Raw genomic sequence first — 20,341 nt, forward strand, 5'->3', positions numbered from 1 at the left:
ACAGCTTGTTTTCAAGACAAAACAAGAGCCGCCCCTTATCCTCTTTCCTCCCCACCCCCCGTCCCGAGGGCTAAGAGGAATCTTCCCCTGGGGGAATCTGCTGGGACAACCCCGCCGCTGAGCCCTGCGGACCCCCCCGCTTCCCTCCCCCATAGCCGTGCTGTTACCTGGGCAGGGCTGCAGGGGCTCGGCGCGGGGCTCCCACGCTCGGCTCCCGGGGGCCGCGCCCGCTGCCGCTTTATGGAGCCGGAGCGCCGGCCCCGCCGCACTGATTGGGCAGCGGGAAGCGGGCCGGGGGCAGGCCGGGGCCGGGGATGGGGCTGCGAGGAGGAGGGAGCTGGCAAGGGAATCGGGGCAGGGGGAAAAACAAGCCGAGCGCCCCGCTGAGCTGCTCTGCGATATTTCGTCTGTCCCGTTTAGGGGAATGGCAGAAGGAGGGGGGGTTGTTTTTCCTTCCCTTTTGCCGTTCCGCCGCTCCAGCCCCCGAAAACATATCCCCCTCTTCTCGGAAAGTAGCAGTGGGAGCGAATCCAGGGCTTTCTGCGGCGTTTACATTAGCAGCTGCCTTTGCATAACTCGCAGGCATGGAAATGAGTCGCCCTGGGTAAACAGGACAAGCAGGGAAGGGGGAAAAGGAATGGGAGCCCAATGGGAGCCCCCCACGAGCATGCCTCGTGTTGGAGTCTGTGTTTGAGGGCTGGTGCTGCTGTGTTGCACCCTTTCAGCACGGATTCACAGTCCAGACCCTCACTGCAGGGCACGGTGACCTGAGGGAAGAGACATTCCCCAGCCCTCATGAGGCTGGGAGCACCCGTTGACTGCCCGATCTTTTTCCACCCTGAGTGCTTTGCTTCCTCTCTCATCCCTGCTCCTGGTCGGCCCTCCAGCTTAGACCCAAGGGGCAGAGCCAGTGCTTGCTCCACACACATCCACTCCCAGCACCTAAGTGCCAGGACAAGCTCACGTCTGCCTCGGGGTGACAGGAGCTACCCAACGCTGGCACCCATATGGCCACTCCTCGAGAAGCCTGACCCTCTGTGCCATCACAGCCATCCAAAGCACAACCTCTGCTCAGTTGGAGGCTGGGGACACAGTGGCCCTGGAGAGCCGGATCCTCAGCCCAGAGGACTAACTGCTGGCTAAGGGTTTGTCTTGATTTATGGCCCATCTGAGAGCCAGGTCCCCACCCTGCCTGTGGGACAACCTGGCTCATTCTTTGCCACCACATTAGAGCAGCCACAAGTGCAAGTTAATCCCTCAGGGCTCACCAGGATGGAGGTGTAATTCAAGTGCTTTTCAGCTCCTTGCATAGTTTAGGCAAATCAGAGCCTCAAAGCAAAGTGCTTACCTCCCAGCAGCCTGCACCTTGCTACCTTCCTCCAATATCCAAATTCTTGCACCTCGTGTGTAAAGCAAAGATTTCAATACAGAAGGGATCAGCACACAGAATCCTTTTGGGGGTGACAAGCAGGCACTGACACTCTCAGCTCTAGGAGGGGGATGAGGTGTCCCTGCTGCATCCCCAAGCAGGGCACAGCTGGGTGCCTCAATACTTTCTCACCTTGGCTGCCTCCTTCCCTGCCTGGATCTTGTTCCATTTCCCCATTTGGCACCCACGTTTTCCCTCCACAGCAAAACCCAAAGCCATAGTTCAGCTGCGGTCACCCAGAGTGGGTCAGCTGAAAGCAAAGGAAGGGGTGCTGGCGCTTAGGGAGACCCAGCAGCAAAACAGCCCCCACAAAGCAGTGCTGCCTCTGGAAACCTAACGCTGTGCCCTGGGTTTACCTAAATGGTTTGTTTAATCGGGACACCGACAGCTCCCGTTTCCTAGAAATGTGCTACCTACGACTTTCTCAGAAGCGGTGGCCAGCCCAGCTGCCTGCCAGCTAGCCCGGGGCACCCACGGCCAGCAGCCCCCGGCGTTGGCACAGCCCAGCTCCTGCAGCACAACATGTTTACGAGGCAGCCGAGAAGCGGCGGAGGCTCCCAGCGCCCTCTCCCGGGAAGGCGGCCGGGCAGAACGGCCCGTGCCTCCCGCAGGGCTCCTGCCGCCTGTTTATCTCCTGCCTCCTCCTCCTCCCCACCGCCTGCTGGTCTTTTGAGGAAGCTCAGCCTTGTGACCCCTCCTCGCCGCAGCCAACGAGGCCGGCGGGGCGCCGGACAGGCGTGGTGCCGAGAGGTGACACCTCCCAGATTTGGCTTTAATTCAGCTTTCAAAGCCACGAACCCGCGGAACACAACGTGTTGATCCGGGGCTGGGTGACGCCGAGCTCTGCTGCCTTCGGAGCAGTAGTGCAAACTCGGCACAAACCTCTCCATCAGAAGCTGGGGGATTGCGATGCTCGAGTGCAGACCTGATGTGCTAAGCACGGGTAAAATTGCCTTTCACCTGCACTAAATCCAAATAAATGACTGTATAAGTCCACAGAATGGTTGTGTTAAAAGGGACTTCCAAGATAATCCAGACTCAGCCCTGCCCTGGGCTGGCTGCCCCCCAGCTCAGGCTGCCAGGTCCCATCCACGGCCTGGGGCACCCACAGCTCTGGGCAGCTCTACCAGCACTTCACCATTTCTTTTCTTAAAATATAAGCATCACACAAAGAGTAGGAATGGTCTATTGTGCTGTGATGGATTAGATCCTAGGAAGAGGCCCAGCCTCCGACACAGCTGGGAGGAAGGTGAGAAGAGCATCTCCCCCTGTGCCCACCAGCCAAGGCATTCCCATTTCAGCTGTATCACTTTCAAACCAGTCTGTGAAACCGCTGCTCACTGTGGTGCCACACAGGGCACAACTGAAATGCAGCCAAGGGAGGAGAACTTGGTGTCTGACTACGTGCCACCTCCACCAGCACAGCCAGGTGGGACCTGCTCACACGCGGCCACTACTGCATCACCCCCAGAGGGGCTCACAGGGCCAAAGCCCTTTACCCATGGGTTAGCAAACCCAAGGCCTTAGCGAGATGAGCTGCTGTTTAATTAATTAATTACCACTCTGCCCTCAAACGGTAGTCACCCAATGAGGACAGGGAGCTCAGCACGGCGCCAGGGGACTGACCTTGCGCGGGCAGCAGTGGCCAAGCGGTGTCCCCAGGAGCACAGTGGGAGGCTGCCCAGCTGATAAGCGAGCAAACATTGCAGGCTCCGCAGCATGCTGCCTTTGAAGGTGCTGCCAGGGTCAAGGGTGGCTGTGGGGTGGTGACCGGAGGGCTCGCAAAGGCAGAGCAAAGCCGGCGATGACCTGAGCTGCACAGAACGGCGGCGTAGAAAAGCAAATTAATAAAAAAGTGCAGAGGCACATATGAAAAAGAAAGTCCCTCCCCTTCCACATCCCCCACCAGCCCACCTCTTCGCTTTTGCACGGAGCGACACGCTCGGCATCGCGAGCCCGGCACCCACCTGGCTGCTCTGCAGCAAGCAGAGACACCGCTGTGAAGCACGTGCTCTTCCTTCAAGCGTGGCTGGGGGAAGCTGGATGATGAGAACCAGGCAGGCAGGGCGGGGGATTTGAGACCCAGAGATTGCTTGGCTCTGCTTGCTCTGTTCAAGGGTGGAGAATATCCCAGGGAGTGCTCAGCGCATGCCTTTCCCTTGCAGTTGGAAATTGGTCACAGTGTGCATTGGCAATTTTTTTTTTCCTTTGCTTGCTTTCTTCTTTTTCTTTTTATTTATTTATTTATTTATTTATTTTATTAGCACGGTTCATGCTGCTAAGCATGCTCCCTACTAGGTCAGGAACACATTAACCATGGCTGGCAGATTAATCTCAGCCTAATACACATTACAGCTTTATTAAGGAGGTGGAAATTCTCCTGAGTGCATTCAGTGGCAGGATCGAGGCCTGACACTGCACACTGTGCGAGTTGCTGCAATGCTGCCTGCATGCCTTCCTTACGGCTGGATCACATCCCCCAGCCCCAGCTGTGCTCCACTTGGACATAGCAGGATTACGGGTGATGCTACTGGAGAGGGAGCAAGGAAATGCAAAGCTTGCTACAGGGGCAGTGTGTCCATGGCAAATCCCAAGCAAAGAAACCCCAGACAGATGGCAGTAGGCTCAGAAATACTTCTAATTAACATCAGGAAACACCAGAGATGTCCTCGTTGAGCAAACAAGTCTTAAGCACCCAGGAGAGTGAGCGTGAAAATTGCATTAGAAAAAATAGGCTAATATATTCAAGGCTAAGGCTGAACTGCCGCACCCAAGACTTCGTATAATTAACTGTGGGATGCTACAAGCCCAGAAGGGTCCCACCATTGCTGATGTGGTCTTCGAAGTATCCTAAACTATTCATATCAGAACCTGAGGGTGCATGAGGAAAAAAAATCCAGTAGTATCCATGCATAGAATACTCATGTCAGGCTTGTGAAGCCTGGGCACCGCAGTGATGCGTGCCACCAAAAGCACAGCAGAGATGTGTGTGGTTGCCCCGCTGCTTCTGTAGGGTAGGTGGATCTGGGAGGCTGTGAGCCCACGTGGGTACTGCAGGCATCCAGGTCCTGGCGACCCTGCAGCCACACGGCCTTGGACTTTGGTGTTGCAGTGGGGCAAGAACCTGAGCCTTGAGCCCCAGGCACATCCCCTCTGCCAACACCGTGTGTGGGGCTGCCAGGGGGCAGAGGCGGCCTCAGGTCTGCTGAGGGTGGGCTGCTCTCAGGAGCAATACTGACGCAGTTGGTGTTGCAACCTTGCCCATATCTTTGAGCAAAGAGTGTGGCCACCCCAAATCCCTCTGTGAGCCCTCTCCTACCCTTTCAAATCTGGCAGGTCTGCTCAATCTCAGCCTATGTAATCTTTTGCAAGGCACCTTCACAAAGGATCTCACTGCAAACTTCGCCAGGCGGATGGGCAGCTGTGCACCAACCAGCTGTGCTGAGCGGAGCTCCTTCCTGCCGAAACACCGCCTCACCTCGGGCAAAGGCTTTATGGAAACGATCCCGTGCTTTTCCATGGTAACCGTGCCGATCTGTTCCAGCTCGCAGCCTTGATCCTCTCCCGGCAGGGCTGGCTCGGCCCTGCTGAGGTCAGCCCGGAGCCGTGCTGACACGAGCAGAGCTCTGAGGATCTCACTGCACGCTTGTTTGCAGACCAACTGGCACCTGGAATGAGCAAAGTTGCTCACAGCTCAGCCTTCCCTGCATCATTTGGGCGGGCTGACTTCAGGGCTGCTGTCCCCCCAGCCCTGGTGTGCTCCCCGACCAGAGGAAGGGGATGGTGGCTGCCCACGGGGCTGTGCTCAACCCTATCCCAAAGCCAGCATCCCTCCCAGTGCACACGTTTGTGGAGGGACAGCTCTGGCAATCTGCAAATAAACGCTCAGGGTGACAGAGTGTGTCGATGCCCCCACACCATTAACCTTTTCAACACATCACTGCCTAGCCGTAAAACCAGCGGTGCCTCCCTACTCATCATGCAGGGGACAGGAGCAGCAAGGAGCCATCCCTGTGCTGGGGACAGCGTCGCATTGCTGGTTTGACAGCGCCATCTGGTGAGGTGACGTCGCTGCTGGGGACCGGCTCCAGAGAGATGGCTCGACCCGCTTCTCTTTCCCGAGGGCACCAGGATTCCACGGCTGGTCCCCACCAAAAGAAGCTCAGACCTGCTGCAGGCAACTTGGGCTGGGGCACCGGTGGCCCCAACGCAGCTAAAACCAGCCTTTCTCTGCTCTCCTGCTCAGTTAACGTGATGCTGGAGCTGTCAGGGTCTCCCCACCACCACCTGCTACTTCCAACCCAGGCTGCATTTCATTTGGCATTTCTTTCCTCCTCTTTCCAGGAGGTCTCCAATGGTGGGAATCAGTCCCAACTGGGAGCCAAGGGTTGCTCTGTTGAGGGAAACCATAGCGGAGTCTCCCATGAGACATCAAAAGCCCTGACAACATGGCACCAAGGTACTAACAAAAGCCTGGTTTGAAGGCAAGAAGCTGCCCCTAGTGGGGAGATGGGAAGGTCTTCATTTCAGGAAAGCATGGAGAGCACAGCAGTCCCCAAGAGCCCTCCATGTCCGTGCAGATCAGGGCTGGGACAAGTGTGTCACAAGCAGCACGGTGATCTAGAACACATCCTCAGGACACAGCAACATGATGGCCACCAGTGAGTGAACTTTGGCTGGAGCAAAGCACACTCTGAAGAGGAAAAGCAGCATTAGGCTTTATAAACCTGGTCCTTCCTGTGACACAGCATGCCTTTGTGCTGGTGGGCATTTCCAAGGGCATCCAACATCAGCAGGTGCTGCCAGTCCACTCCAGGTCTTTCAGAACCAAGCACAAATTCAAGGGACAGATTTTGGATTTTACTCCAACACCGACACACTGCCTTCAGGTCCTGGGTGGTTGGAGTGGATGTCTGCAGTCACTGCTGCTCTACCCAAAGACACAACCTGCCTGATGATGCCTGATAATTCAAAGGAAATGCTGCAGCATTTGTACTCAACCTCCACAAACCCTCGATATTTAGAAAGTGGCCATTCAAACTTCCCAAGTCCTATGTGCAACTGAACCACATGCTTTCCAAACACCCTGTGTCAGCAGCCCACAGCACATAGGTGCAGTAGGACCTCAGTGCACCAAACCCCAACTAAGATCACGTTTTTCTTAGCTCTGTTCTGTCCTGACTGCTCCCACTTCTCTTTCACTTTACAATCCCTCTTTCAACAACACAAAGCCCAGGTAACTTTCTCTTCTCCCCTGCAGCAATCATAGACTCCACGGACATAGAGCTGCTGCTGAGAGATGAAGTTTTTGTTGACTTCTTCAACACGTTTCTGAGCCTTCCTGTAAGTCTGCTCCTCACCACAAAGCCCAGGATCTTTTGGGTTCCACATCAGAAAAAAACTTGGGACTATATTGTACTTGGGCTGTCAGGGCAGGGAAAGCTGAGGACCTCGGCATGGAGGAGGTAGTGAGGTCTGACAGAAGATGGTGCCTTCTCTGTAGTGGGAACTAACTAGGACAGCCAGGCTCTGGGCTCCCCCACCACCTTCCATCACATCAAGATCTCCCCATTCCTTTCACTGCAGGTTTTTGGCCAGACACCCATTTATAGGAGCAGCACGGGGCAATGGGACCTCTGGCCAGAGCTACCGAGCCACCTGGTGAGAAAACATCCCTTGTGAGAACAAAGAAAGGGGAGGAAGGGCACTGGGCAGGGACGGAGTCGGTTCCTCATTTCTGAGGCTGCTCTCTCCTCCATGTTCATGCAGCCAGGGGTGTGATTTCAAACCCAGGTTTCATTTTGCCTTTAAGTCATGGGTGGAGCAGAAACCACGGGAAATTGGGGCTCTGGGAAAGGAGGCAAGTGGGGAGGAGAGATAGTAGGAACACAGGCAGCACGAGCATCCCCCCTTCTTCCTGCACATGGGGATGGCTCACGCCATTCTCCAGCAACCCCCCTAGCATGGGCCCATTACTCACCCTAATCCCCGTGCAAGAGCCAGCTCCTCGCTCACTGCCTCATCCTCTGCTTGGGTGTGGGGTGCAATGCAGGATCCCAGTCCCTCAGCTCTGTTGGCCTGGCTGGGAAAACACCGGCTGCCTCACTTCTGCAAATCCAGCCTGTGCCTCCTCCTCGTCCTCTGCCAGAAGCTCCTGGGTTTCATTCGCTCGGAGGAAGCAGGTGAGTCATTGCTGCACTAGCAGGGCTTCCTCTTGCCTGGTGCCTGCTGAGCATAGCACTGGGTTAAAAAGGCACTGCACACTCTGGTTTTGGGCTCTTGCTCTGCACTGTGCACCCTATGCTGGGAAACTCATAAAAATCATAAAATCGTCCAGGCTGAAAAATACTTTGAAGGCAATCAAGTCCAACCATCAACCTGACCTAAGGAGCCCCATCATTAAGCCGTGCCCCTTAGTGCCATTAATATGCCCTGCAAACGCACAAAACACACCCTTACCTTACACCCTGGTCTGTCTCAAGGGCAGCAAATCTGGACTGTGCAGATTGCCCCCATACAACCCCCTTCATTCCAGCCTGTTGTTTTGCCCATCTGCGAATCAGCGCAAGGGTTGGCTGCTGGAAAGAAAGTTCTAGCAGCTGGGATGCAGGTCTTTATTTTGGAAAAATAAGGCATTTATCAAGGCTTGTGCCCCGATGCCGTGCCTTGCTCTCTCTCCAACAGCAAGATTGCTGAACTGGCAGAGCGCGGACCAGTGGCTGCTGGAGAAATGCATCAGTGGGAGCCAGGGCATGTGGCGCTTCCGAGCCTTCACCCAAGGAATGGCAGGTGGGCATGGTGTGCTCCGCAGCCCCTCCACATCTTCACAGCTTTTTCTTTTAATCACAGGCTGCTTTGCTCCCCAGCAAGGCTTTTAATACCACCTCCATCACATTGTTCTCTTGTCTGATTCAAAGGGGAGGAACTGACAGACTTCTGGCTTATCACTGAGAGGCTGCTGGGGCTTGATGAGTCAGATGCAATGCAGAAGGACCTCTATCTGTCTTTGATCCAAAGGCTGAAGGTCACCCACCTGCGTGAAGGCTCCAGCATCCTTACCCTCTGTGGCACCACTGCCCGTAAGTGGGATGGGAGCTGCTGGCCTGTTCCTGGCTGCTCCCAGGAACAGATGGGATGCCAGCAGTGCCTTTGCTTGGCTGGGGATCCCCCGTGGCAGCAGCAGGTCTGCTTGGAGCCATCTTCACATCATCACTCCCTGCATCCATTTCAGGCTCATCGCAGACAGTCACAAACGTTGGGTCTGTAGGCACCCGGAGGGAGATCCTGAGCAAAATGCAGCAGCAGGCCCTGTTTATCCTTCAGAGTTACTGGCTCCCTAAATTCTTCATTCAGTGCAAGATGAGCATGGAGGAGGAAAAATCCTGCTGGCCTCTGCTGCAGGAATATCAGGAGCGGTTGGCACAGGGTCACTTGCAGGAGTCCTCGGGCATTTCAGATGGCCTTTCCCCAATGAGAATTAGTAGGAGCCAGGATTCACCAGAGCCCTACTGCAGCAGGGAGGCCAAAGAAAAGATCTGGGCTCTTATCAAGGAGGGAAGAGACAGCCAAGAAATGAAGATGCAACCAGAAAGGCAGACAGAGCCAGCTGGGAGCACAAAGAGATTGCAACAGTGTAAAGGTGGTTCGGGACGGATTCGTCCGCAGCCAGAGCGCACTGCAAATACTGCCATTGGAAATCGAGGAGGAGCAAAAAGACCTAGGCCCAGAGAAAAACAGGTCCTCCACCTGGAAAACCTATGTGAAGAGAAGGTCCTCTCCAGCCTACGTTCCTCTACACCCCTGGCCAAGATGCCATCCCCCACAAGGCCAGCCAAGACCTTACGTTACCTCCCCTGGGCTCTCAGTGCTGACAGCTATGCAGGACGGCCCTTCAGGACCTTCTTGATCTGCCAGGACCACACTGCTGAGGCTCGTCTCCTGGACCTATGGCACGACCTGGAGGAATTCCTACCAGTGGTGCTGGACCACAGCAGAGAAAATAACTTCTTCCTGCGCCGTTTCCTCACGAAGAGGATCTGCGAGTCCTATCTGGTGGAGAACACCATACAGCAGCTTCCCGTGGAGACGAGGATCCTTCAGGGCCTGCGGGACCATCTGGCTTCTGCAGAATTCACCCCCTGGATATTCAGGACTCAAAAAGAGATTTGTAAGGTAGAGATTGGCAGTGGTCAGACTGTGGGGTACAGCTGTGCCTACACACCCCAGCCTGGTGCAAGGGTAGGTTTAATAGAGATATTTAGAAGATGAACAGAGAACAGGGAGGGCAAAACTTATGGTCACAAGTCAGCTTGGACTGGAATCAGTGACCTAGATGCAGCAGACTGGCAGAGAGAAGCATCCCCATGGGTCTGCTGGGCTGAGGAGCAGAGATGAGCAGCCACCGAGCAGCTGGTGGCCACAGCTGTCAGATGGTGCTCAAAGGATGGCAGCCATCCTTTCACATCTGAGTCACTGCTTCCAGCACAACATGACTGAAGCACACTGTGTACAGCCCACAGCAAAGCTGCCCTTGGATGTCTCAACACTGTCATTGCGACCTTGGGGTACAGCAAGGGTGCTGGCTGCTGGTGGGACACATGAGAACAGCTGAGAACACCCTACCTTGTCTCCTCTTCAGGTCCTCTGCACCTACTATGAGAAATTTCTGGCTCATGATGATGAGACGTTCCTCCAGTTCATGGTAAAGGGGATGCACAGGGCTGTGGGCATCTTCAAGGGGTTTGCAGGTAGCAGTGTAGATGGGAGAAGCAGGGGGATAGGGAGGGAGGGAAGCTCAGCACTAGCTGCAGTGATCCAGCATCCCACAGGTCAGCCCCTGGGCCATTACCCATCCCAGAAATGGAGAGATCTAAATGCAGGGGAGGTGCATGCAAAGCCAGCAGCAGGCAGCATGCTGAGCAAACCACTTCTGGGAATTAATTCTCCCCCTTTTTCCCTGCCTGGACCAAATAGTGCTTTTAATCTGACTCATGGGCAGCTACACATGCATACATCCTTGTCCCAGCACAAACTTACGGCTAGCATGCTGGGGGAGGAGGATGTACAGCATTTTGGCCTCTGATTCAACTGCACTCAAGTTTTCCAAGTGTTTTTCTTTTTTTTCCTTTTTCCCCACTGTGTAAAGCAGTGATTTAAGTAAGAGTTACAAAAGCAAACCATCCTTCCGGCAGCAGATATCCCACTAATGCATCATACTTCTCAGTGCCCTGAATGCTATCCTAACTCCAGGAAGCCTCCTCGCAAACAGAAACCTCAGAACATCCTGAGTGTTTGGGTCCCTTGCACAACCCACACAGGAATTTTTGCTCACCGCAGCTCATGTCTTCAGGCTGACCATTAGGATTTTCTTGGAATAGCAATGTAAAAAATCAGCAGCTGGTCCCAGAAATGGTTAGGAGAGGCTGGCAAGGGCAGTGCCCCAAAGCCCTAGCATTGCAGCCTGTGAGAGCCGAGCTCTTATGGAGCAGTCAGTTGGCAGCTGTCAGCTCCTGGCTCTGCTCATTAAATGCTTTTGGTTGTAAGTTAATTAGCTGCCCATGTTTCTAAGCATCCCTTGTCAAGGAAATTACCACTCAGAGCAAATGCTTGGTCTGGGAGTGCAATTAGCACTTGGGCAGGTGTCGGGGCCATGCTCTCCGCAGGCACCATCCCCTAAGCCAAACTCATTGGGGGCTCTCTCTGCACCAATGTCAGAGGAGCTGCTTGGAGCTTAGCAGGGCTATTTTTGGTGCTTGCTCTCAGCAGCATGCAGCTCAGTTTGCAGACAGCCTCTCTGTCCCTGCTCGCTGGTGTTGAACAGCCAAAACCTGCATGAGGGTCTCCGTGGGGACAGTGGGTGGCACTCCTGGGACATTAGCCAGAGCTGCACCAGGGACAGCAGAAAAGAAAACGTGAGCTCACCTGTCTGTCCATGACACCTTCGTGGCTGTTTTCAGTCCTCCTGGATGGATGGTGACCTCTTCAGGAAAGCACCTGCCCTTGGCTGATGAGCCACTGTTTGGATGCAGCTGCAGGCAGACGTGAGCCAGCTTTAGGAAAAGTATGGACAGGTCCAAGTCTTATGCTGAGCTCTGTGCTCAGGTTTCTTCCAGAGGTTTAATTTGGATAGGTTTGTAAGCGCAAAAATGTGCAGCTAGCTTGCTGGCTGCACTGCAGGAGCAGTTCCTCGAGTGGGGTGTAATAGGATGCTCTGTGCCATCACCCTCTGCTCTTCTTGTCAGTCTTCACAGAGTGATGTCCCAGTGCCCAAGGTACAAGGACATGGTCTTGGGAAAGACAAGTATTTCCTCGTGTCTGAGCGGATAAATGAGTCCTTGAAGCTGAGCCAGGCCTTGTACGACACAAGGAACTTGGAAGGCCTCTCTCCTGAGCACTGGCAATCCTTTGGCACTCAAGACCTCCAGAAAAGGGGTGTGCTCCAGGCAGAGGTGGAGCCTCTTGTGAGCAAAACTGGTAAGAGAAGGCTCTGAATTTCTGCTGGTATTCAGGTTGGCTCATGCTGATGCAGCATATTTTGTGTGTCTGTAGTGACCAAGCCACCAACATGCAGGTTTTGGCTTAGCAGTATCTTGTTTTATTGCTGACAGTGTCACTGGGTGGGTTGAGACAAGATATATGCAAGCCACAAGCCATAATCCAAGTTTTAGCAGTGAGCTTTAGATCAAATTTGCCCTTCTCAGTACTGGAGGCACCAAATTGCTTGTCCCTGCACTGGCTTGGGTCACTAGGCTGTAGCAAAGAGATTGAAATGCAAAGGCAGGGATGGTCATTGTCATCCCACTGCCACACCTTGACCACTTGGGGATCTTAAGGTCTTGAAAATGTAGCATCGTGGGTGGATCACAGGAAGAGAATAGAGAAGGGGAAAGGAAAGGCAAAGAGTGAGAAGATAGTACTCAGTAAGTTCTGGAGGACAGTCAGAGCCTGCAGGAGATGGATCTGTTCTTTCTTCTCTATCAGATGCAGACTACCAGAAAATGACATCAAAAGAGTTGGCTGTTCAGAAAGAATCGCTGTCTGTGGATAGCTGCAGCAAGGATAAGGAGGTTTTGTCTCCCAAAAGCCCACCACTTGGTGAGTCCAACCAGAGCAGACTAGAAGCAGGGCAGGCTCCCAGCCAGCATTCCTCAGGACAAGCAGGAGGAAGCATCATCAGGGAAACATCTCCAGAAGGAGATATAGGTGCAACCACCCATGGAAGGCACGTGTTTACGGGTGTTAATCCAGCCAGGATTGGGAATGGGTGGGAGCTGGAGGTTTCCTCTGAAGCAGATGCTGAGGAGTTGAAGCCATGCAGAGGTGAAGGGCTTCTACAGTACCCAATGTCCCCTGAGCTAGGCTCATCCTGTTGAAGTCAGCAGGGCAGTTCTGGAGGCAGCTCAGGCTTCTTTGGGGTCCTCTGACCTGAGAACAGCTGTGACAGGCTATAATTGTCACTCAAGAAAGCGGCCAGCTCCATTCTGTCCCCACAGCTGCTGAGCCCGAGAAGGAAAAGAAGAGGGCTGCTCCTAGGAGAAAAACCAAATCAAGTGCCAAGAAGGACACCACTGTTGCAGTAGAGAAGCCAACGAGAAGACCCAGGTCTGGCACCTTGCAGTACAAAGATTTGCTGTCTTTAGCTACTTTCAGGAAACAGAATTTTCCCACTGATTCCCTTCAGTGACAACTCCTTGCTTTGTCACGGAGATGCCATGTGAATGTCCACGTGGACTCCCCCCTCCTGGGGATACTCCAAACAAGACTCCTGACAGCCCCACATCAGGATATAAATTGCAAATCCCTGCCTGCTCTCAGCTCTGGTTGTCTCCTGGTGTCTCCTCCCTGCAGGCACTTTGTGAAGGTTCTGCACAGCCCTGCCCACCTGCAGTACTTCAAGCAGTTCCTCGAGGAGCGCAGTGCAGCTGAACCACTGCGCTTCTGGATGGCCGTGGAGAAGTTAGCTGCAGAGACCAACATCAGGACAAAGAACCTCCTCATTAACAGCATTGTCAAAAATTATTTCCATGGTGAAAAACCAGCTGGTAGGCACTCTCCAGCCCTGTACTTTACACAGGCTGTGACAAAGGCTTCTTTTCCTTGATGTGGGTGAAGATTTTAGATCCTCTTGCAGGGACCTGCCAGTTCTCCTTTCCTTGCCCAGTGTTTGCTGAGGTCTTCCACTGCCACTTGAATTTCTAGGAAGGTGGTCTACTTCTTTGGTAGGACTTCTTCACCAAGACCTCTGATGTTCTTGGAATCAGAGTTTCACTCCCAAAGCATGCAATTAGCACAGTAGAGAAAGGAAAAGAGGTGAGACTATCAAATTCAGTGAACAGCTGATGGTGTAGGCAGGTGGAGGTGGGACAGGATGCCACTTGCTGATGTGAGGGTAGGAAGAGCTGTTATAGGGGCTGAGGTGGCTGCTCATGGCAGGCAGCAACTGCATGTCTCTTCCAGAGGAACAGCTGGAGTGCAGCTCTTCTATCATCAAGGAAATAAGCGAGGCTGAAACAGTCACTCCCTTCATGTTGATGACAGCACAGATCTTCGTTCAGAAAGCAATGGAAAAACAATGGTGAGGACTTGGCTTAGATGGGATCCTAGGTTCAAAGACAAACATCCTTTCCTTGGTGACAGACAACAACTGCTACAAATGTATTACTCTGTGAACCATCTATCAATGCATCAATATCCCAGCTAGACCCTCACCCCAGCCCTGTATCTGCTGATGTCTTTAACCATGCAAGGGGAGAGTTCCAGTTCCCATCCCTTTCTCCATCCTCCTCCAGAAATAGGAGTCCTATGAGACCCCAACCACAGGGCTACCCCTCCCTCTTAGCTGCTCTCCATCCTACCCACCCAACCCCTGCTCACACATCTGGCTGTCCCTGATACTCTCTGATCTCCCATCTGGCAGGTTTAAAGAATACCAGGACCTCTTTCCCCCCAGTGAAACACACAAGTCCAATCTTCGTTTGCGGCACAGGATGGGGAACTTCAAGACAGACAACCTGGTAAGGAAAGACCTTCTGCTGGCCTGCTGTGGGTGTTGTGTAGGAAAGAGGAGAAGCTGTGTGTTAAGCAGTGCTCAGAGAAATGGGGTGAGGGAGGTTAGAACTGGAGGACTGCAAAAAGCAGAGTTTAAGTTTTGTTCTCACAGGATCTGGAGTCCAGATCTAGATAGTGGCAAGTGGCCAAGCAATTCACACTATCACCTGTGGCCTCCAGGGGAATGCAGAAACACCAGAAATGATGGCTGGGTCATTCCCAGCTCTGGCTCGCCATATCTGTACCACCAACTGATGTGCACTGTCCTGTCTCTGCAGCGGTGGGCATGGTTTGCCATTCAGAACATTGTCAGGAGCATCTGCAAGTTCCATCGGGAGATGAGCAACAACAAGTGCCGTGTGGAGTTTGAGGACTTTCTCTGGAAGGAACTAGAAAATGAGGAGGAAAGTATGGCTAGACTCCTGAACACCTCTCTTACCTGCCCAAGGCAATCCTAGGTTTAGGAGAGGTAAATGGAGGAAACTTGTGAGGCTCCTCTCCCATCCTTATATGTTCAGTAGTCTCTGCTGGAGGTGCAGTTCTTCCTTCCTGCTGGCAAAGCAGGTGTTTTAGGATGCCAAATATTGCCTGAGTAATCTGCACCAAGTGAGCAGAGGGTTGAAAGGAGGGCAGAGATGAGGCACAAAATGGGCTTGTGTCTTCTAGCCAAGAAGTTCTGGAGGTGAACAGTCAGGCTGGCCTTGGCCACTAATCCCAGTGCTTCCAGACCCTGCACACTGGCACAGAGAAGCCACAGGGATATCAGCACATCGGTGAAGGGGTTGGGAGATGAGGTGCAGAGGCAACATGGACATATATATACACATTCACACAGTATCTGGTTTTCTGACACCAGTGTCCCTCCTTTTTCTGCTAAGTGCATGCAGTGATACTGGTGCATGTCTCTCAAGCAACATAAATGCAACAATTTGCACACCTTCCACAAAAAAAGAAACACAACAGGAGGCAATAGATGAAGCTAAGGTGAGACAAGGCAAAAATAAATAGAATGAGATAACAGGGAGCCTACCTACAAAGTGCTGGGCCAGAGGATGCAGAGCGGATTTGGTTCAAAAGGACACTGGAAAAGCTGGTAGAGAAGAAATCCATTGGAATTGGTGGATGTGCAGCAAGCCTACCTAGAGAAAGACCTGGAAACAAAAATATTTGGAATTTGGGGAATGTTTTATATGGAAATAGTAACATATTTTACACTTCTTTCTCCTTAATTATCCACTTATGGCCTCTGTCAGAGATGGTGATGGCTAAGCAGACAGGCAGACTTTTGATCTAACATACTGTGGCCAGCTTCTAAGCAAACAAGGAACACGAGCACTCTATAGGTGCAAAGAGGAGGATGGATAGAGGTTACTGAGCTAAGGAAATGGCACACACTGGATGGATCTGAACATCTGAACTCCCTGGGGGCTGTAGTCTACCAAGGTACCCATCCCTGCCCCATCGCTGGGGGTGCTCAAGACCAGGTTGGATGGAGCCCTGGGCAACATGGTCCAGTATTAGATCAGGGGGTTGGTGGCCCTACCAGTGGCACGGGGTTGGAACTTCATGATGTTTTGAATCCCTTCCAATCCAAGCCATTCTATGATTCTAAGGTAGAAAAATCCCAACAAATCACATGTAAGCAGGAAAGGGAAGCACAAGGGAGGTGAAAGAGTGGGGTATAGCTCAGCATCAGATGCTCAGCTGCCCCCAAACCAATGCTATAAGAAGCAGGATACCACATCTCTTACTCTCTCACAGACCTGCCCATCTCCTCGATGCAGAGCAACAACACCTTGCGTTCCCATGCATCCTCTGCCAGATCCCCAAGAGACAAGGACGTGGTGCTGGTGAAACGACAGATGTTTAACAACCAGCTCATCACTGTCAACTTCCTCGTTTATGACCTCCACTTTTACCTGGAGATCAACAAGTAAGCTCCACCAGTGCTCAGGTTCCTCCAAGTCTCCTTTTCTCAGGCCCAAATCCATTCTGGGAGCAGTCTGCACCCCTTGGTAAGGGATAAAGCATGGTACATGGGTTGCTTTGCACATACTGAGGGCTTTGCTGCCATCCTAAAACTCCCCTCAGCAAGGCTGCTGGACACCACAGTGCAGTGTGAAACTCAACCGAAGTCTCATTCTACAGCTGCCTGCATCTAATCTGCTTGTGGCTACTTGCCCCTGGAGAGCCCCCAGACCTTTGTTTTGATAAATACTGAGCTAAACAAGACCACTGCCCAGAGAAGTAGAGGTGCCCCATCCCTGCAGGCAACCAAGGTCTGGGGCTCTGAGCACCTGATGGAGCTGTAAAGGACTCTGTTCACTGCAGGGCAGTTGGATCAGATGGCCTTTAAGGATCCTTTCCAGCTCAAGCAGCTCTGGGATTCTGTGATTCCATGCCTGCCTAGCCTACAAATCAGGGCACTTGTCTCAGAGTACCACCTAAACACATGTTTTTGCAGGTTTTCCAAGCTGGCTGATTCAGCTGAGGCATTGGCAGCCCTCAACGTGTGCACCAAAAATGAAGTTGACTTTCTCAAAAAGAAAGCTGCCATCATCAGCAAGCTCTTCCTGAGCTCTGATATTCCTCCCAAACTGCGGGTGAGATGATGGGTCCCACCCGGGAAGCCTGTAGGCTGTTCATTGCTCAAGACCATGGCAGCTGTGAGCAGATATAGGGAGAAAGAGTCCAGACAGAGGGGTGGATCTGCTCCATGAATGCTCTGAAGCTTCAGAATGCACTCTGGAGCTTGGGAACCATCCCTGGGCTCCATGGGAACTGATCTATCACCAGGCCCACGCTAGCACTTGATCTGTAGCCACTAAGAACAAGCATATAGGCATGGAGATGGTGAAATCCCCTATCTGCAGGAAGGATGACAGAGCTAAAGCACCAGGATATGTGCTGCAATCTGCCAAATCAGTCCTTTCAGTCTCCAGAAGTCAATGTCATTATCGTGCCCTCCCCACACACCTACCTCTTCCCCTACAGTAGCAATGGTTCTGTTTATCTCCTGTTTGGAAAGCATTTTTCCACAGAAATCCAGGAGGAATCCAGTCTTTATGTCCAGGACAGTCAGCCAGGACAGAAATATTGTAACTTCATAGGCACAGCTTGAAATGCACAGTGGGGCTAGGGAGAGAGACATGTCTCTAGGGCTCACCAGGCTGCTACAAACTGCTTTGGTTAAACAAGCTCCTTTCTGTGCTCAGGTGAACATCTCTGAAGATGAGAGAGATTTAATTTGGAGTTTGTCTTCCAAGGGGCTACTGAACCGGCTCCTCTACCATAGAGCCAAGGTGGCCATTTTCCCCATCCTGATACACTTCTGGAAGAGGTACAAAGCCCTTCTCTCTGGGTGGCCGAGGCTGCACAGATGCCAGCCTCTGCTTCCAGCCTCTGGCACGATGTAAATGAAGACATGACACTGCCCAGGATCTCAGCTGCAGATGTCTGCTCGGAGGTTTGTTGTCATTAGCGTTCCTCATGCAGGTTCTGCAACTGGAAGGTGATGAAGAGCTTCCGAGTCTACTCAAGGGAAAGGGAACCAACCTCGTTGACCAGTAAAAAAGCCCGTTCTGAATCATCTGAGATCTACAGCCCAAGTAAGATGAGTGCCTGTTCCCCACTCCTCATTTACACTCTCATTCTTCCAGCACAGAAGCCTCCAGTCCTGGGTTTTTGGTATCCCACGGTGTTTATGGACCCCCCCAAATCCCCAGATCTTCAGTGATGACTCCCCCTAGAAGAGCCAAACCCCTCCCATGCAGTGCACATGGCACATCCCACTAATACACACAGCTTCAGCTACATGGGGCTGGAAAATGCAATGTCTTTAAAGCCCTTCCTTCCTCTCAAGTTCAGCCAAATTTACCCAGAGAGGTTTTAAGAAATTTCTTTAGGGAACAGTGGAGTGGGTGCAGAGAGTTCATGAGGACAGAGCTGTTGCATAAGCCCTGTTTGCTTAAAAAAAACAAAACAAAACAAAACAAAAAAAATACATCCCCTATAAGAGCTGTTAAACCAGGTTACAAGTCAGCTGGGAGTAGAAGGAGAAGAGACTGCCCAGAAACATGCAGGCAAGCAGCAGGCTTATTGGCTCTGTACAGAAGATGCTTTGAGAATGTTTGGAATGGAGAAAAGGTTTCATGAGGGTCTGAGGGAGCACTCACCAGGACATCTCAAGCTCAGAGAGGGCAGATTTAAGTTAGATACAAGGAAAAGACTTTTGCTGTGAGGGTGGTGAAGCACTGGAAGAGGTTACCTGGTGATGTTGTTGGTGCCCCATCCCTGGAGTCTGTCAAGGTGAGGCTGGATCAAGCCCTGGGCAACCTGATGGAGCTGTGATGTCCCTGTTCATTGCAGGGGAATTGGACAGCATGGCTTTTAAAGGTCCCTTCCAACTTTAAGGATTCTATGATCTCTAGGGAAAAGATCTTTTTTTCCCCCTCATCTCTTACTTTGTTCCAATATACTAAACAATGCTAAACTGTGGGGGGGGAAAAAAAAAAAAAGAGAAACCCACAAAGAAAGTTTTGCTATGTGCTGTCACTCTACCTGACAACCCAGCTCCTGAATATTCATTTAGAAATTGCCTAATTGATTTTTTTATTAAAGGGGAAACCAAAATAGGCACGTCCTAATCTTGCTTTGACGGCCGGGTGGGTGTCTTGCAGCACAGCGTTCTGCTGCCTTTAATTCATCACTGTCAGGCTGTGAGGCTCAGCTCGGCACAGCTGGGAGATGCGGGGATGGTAGGGGGGGAAAAACAGGCAGGAGTCAGAGCTGCGGGCTCAGCAGCCGGGCTGTGGTTGCGGCCATCTCGCAGGCTGTCACCAGGCGTCACTGTGGCACTGCCGAGCCTCGCTCCGCGGAGCTCGGCGCCGTGATGCTCCCGGGGGCTCGTGTCCGCAGCTCTCCCAATGCCACCTCCTTGCGAGGTAGAGCAGGGCATGCCACCTCCTCCCTGCAAACGAGGAGGTGCGCAGAACTCATATCTTTGTGCAAGCCCAATGTCACCGCTTCCCTTCCATCTCCCGTGCTCTCAAGGAGCCGAAGGGGACAACACGTCTTGCTGTTCCCTCCCCACTTACTGCTCCTTCTTTTCTCCCACATCAGGCAATCAAGCCGTCATTCTGTTCTCGCTCCTGCGTGGTATCCAGGTCCTGCTGCCCCGGTCTCATAAGAAGAAGGAGTTAGAGGAAAAGCACGAGGGTGAGCAAAAGGCTGCCAGGATGGGAGTGTAGATTTAGGGCTCCCTGACACACTACGATGGGATCTGTGTTTTCCACAGGGTCGGAAAGTGCTGAGGTGTCATCCAGCAGCTCCACTTCTGAGCCTTCAGAGCAGGTAGGTGGTTGCAAGGCAGCCACGTCCTCAGGCTCCACCACCAGCACAGGCAGCTGGAGCAGGGGGACAGCCAGCTGGGAGGGCTGTCTCCTCCAGCTGTGGGGGTGCTGGGTAGCTGTGCAGGATGCTGCTTGCCCCACAGCCTCCAGAACAGTGTCACAGAGACACAAGACATCTCCTTTTGCTGCTCTTCCTGACTTTATACCACAGGTACTGGCCTATCCATGTCATTGAAGTGACTGATGCTACTTCTGGGTGGGCTGTTTCAGACCCCAGCTCTCTGCAGTCTTTCCCAGTAACACACTCAGAAGATCTGCAGTGGCTGCACTTCTCCCTGCTCTAAACACATCCCATTTGTACTTTTCACCCATGCATCCACCATCAGCCACTGATGCAGTTCTTCTCCCCTCCCCACAGGATGAGGAGGAGGAGGAAGAAGAAGAAACAGAAGAAGAGATATCCTAGCACAACAGCCATGGGGACATGCTCCAAGGAAGCTGAGCAGCCAGGATA

The 20,341-nt window shown here is 52.7% G+C and overlaps 2 protein-coding genes across 2 annotated transcripts in view; one reads left to right on the forward strand and one right to left on the reverse strand.

Moving 5' to 3' along the window:
* GLUL (glutamate-ammonia ligase) overlaps window positions 1-218 on the reverse strand; it is a 6,547-nt gene extending 6,329 nt beyond the window's left edge. The window contains exon 1 of the mRNA XM_042819808.1: window positions 168-218. The gene's annotated coding sequence lies outside the window, so the exon portion shown is untranslated. The remainder of the gene's footprint in view (window positions 1-167) is intronic.
* Window positions 219-6,077: 5,859 nt separating this feature from the next.
* Window positions 6,078-20,329, forward strand: RGSL1 (regulator of G protein signaling like 1). The gene is given in 22 exon segments (XM_042819428.1): window positions 6,078-6,090; window positions 6,690-6,772; window positions 7,016-7,090; window positions 7,482-7,611; window positions 8,114-8,218; window positions 8,347-8,508; window positions 8,661-9,601; window positions 10,068-10,130; window positions 11,671-11,902; window positions 12,410-12,523; window positions 12,922-13,030; window positions 13,277-13,470; window positions 13,886-14,003; window positions 14,346-14,442; window positions 14,755-14,884; window positions 16,238-16,409; window positions 16,941-17,079; window positions 17,692-17,816; window positions 17,972-18,084; window positions 19,598-19,693; window positions 19,773-19,828; window positions 20,246-20,329. Coding segments are annotated over 22 exon segments (3,351 nt in total).
* The last annotated feature ends 12 nt before the right edge of the window (window positions 20,330-20,341 follow it).

The sequence above is a fragment of the Centrocercus urophasianus genome, unplaced genomic scaffold (genome assembly GCF_019232065.1).
Source record: "Centrocercus urophasianus isolate 14NV4802_14NV808 unplaced genomic scaffold, USGS_Curo_1.0 seq_18, whole genome shotgun sequence".
Lineage (NCBI taxonomy): Eukaryota > Metazoa > Chordata > Aves > Galliformes > Phasianidae > Centrocercus > Centrocercus urophasianus.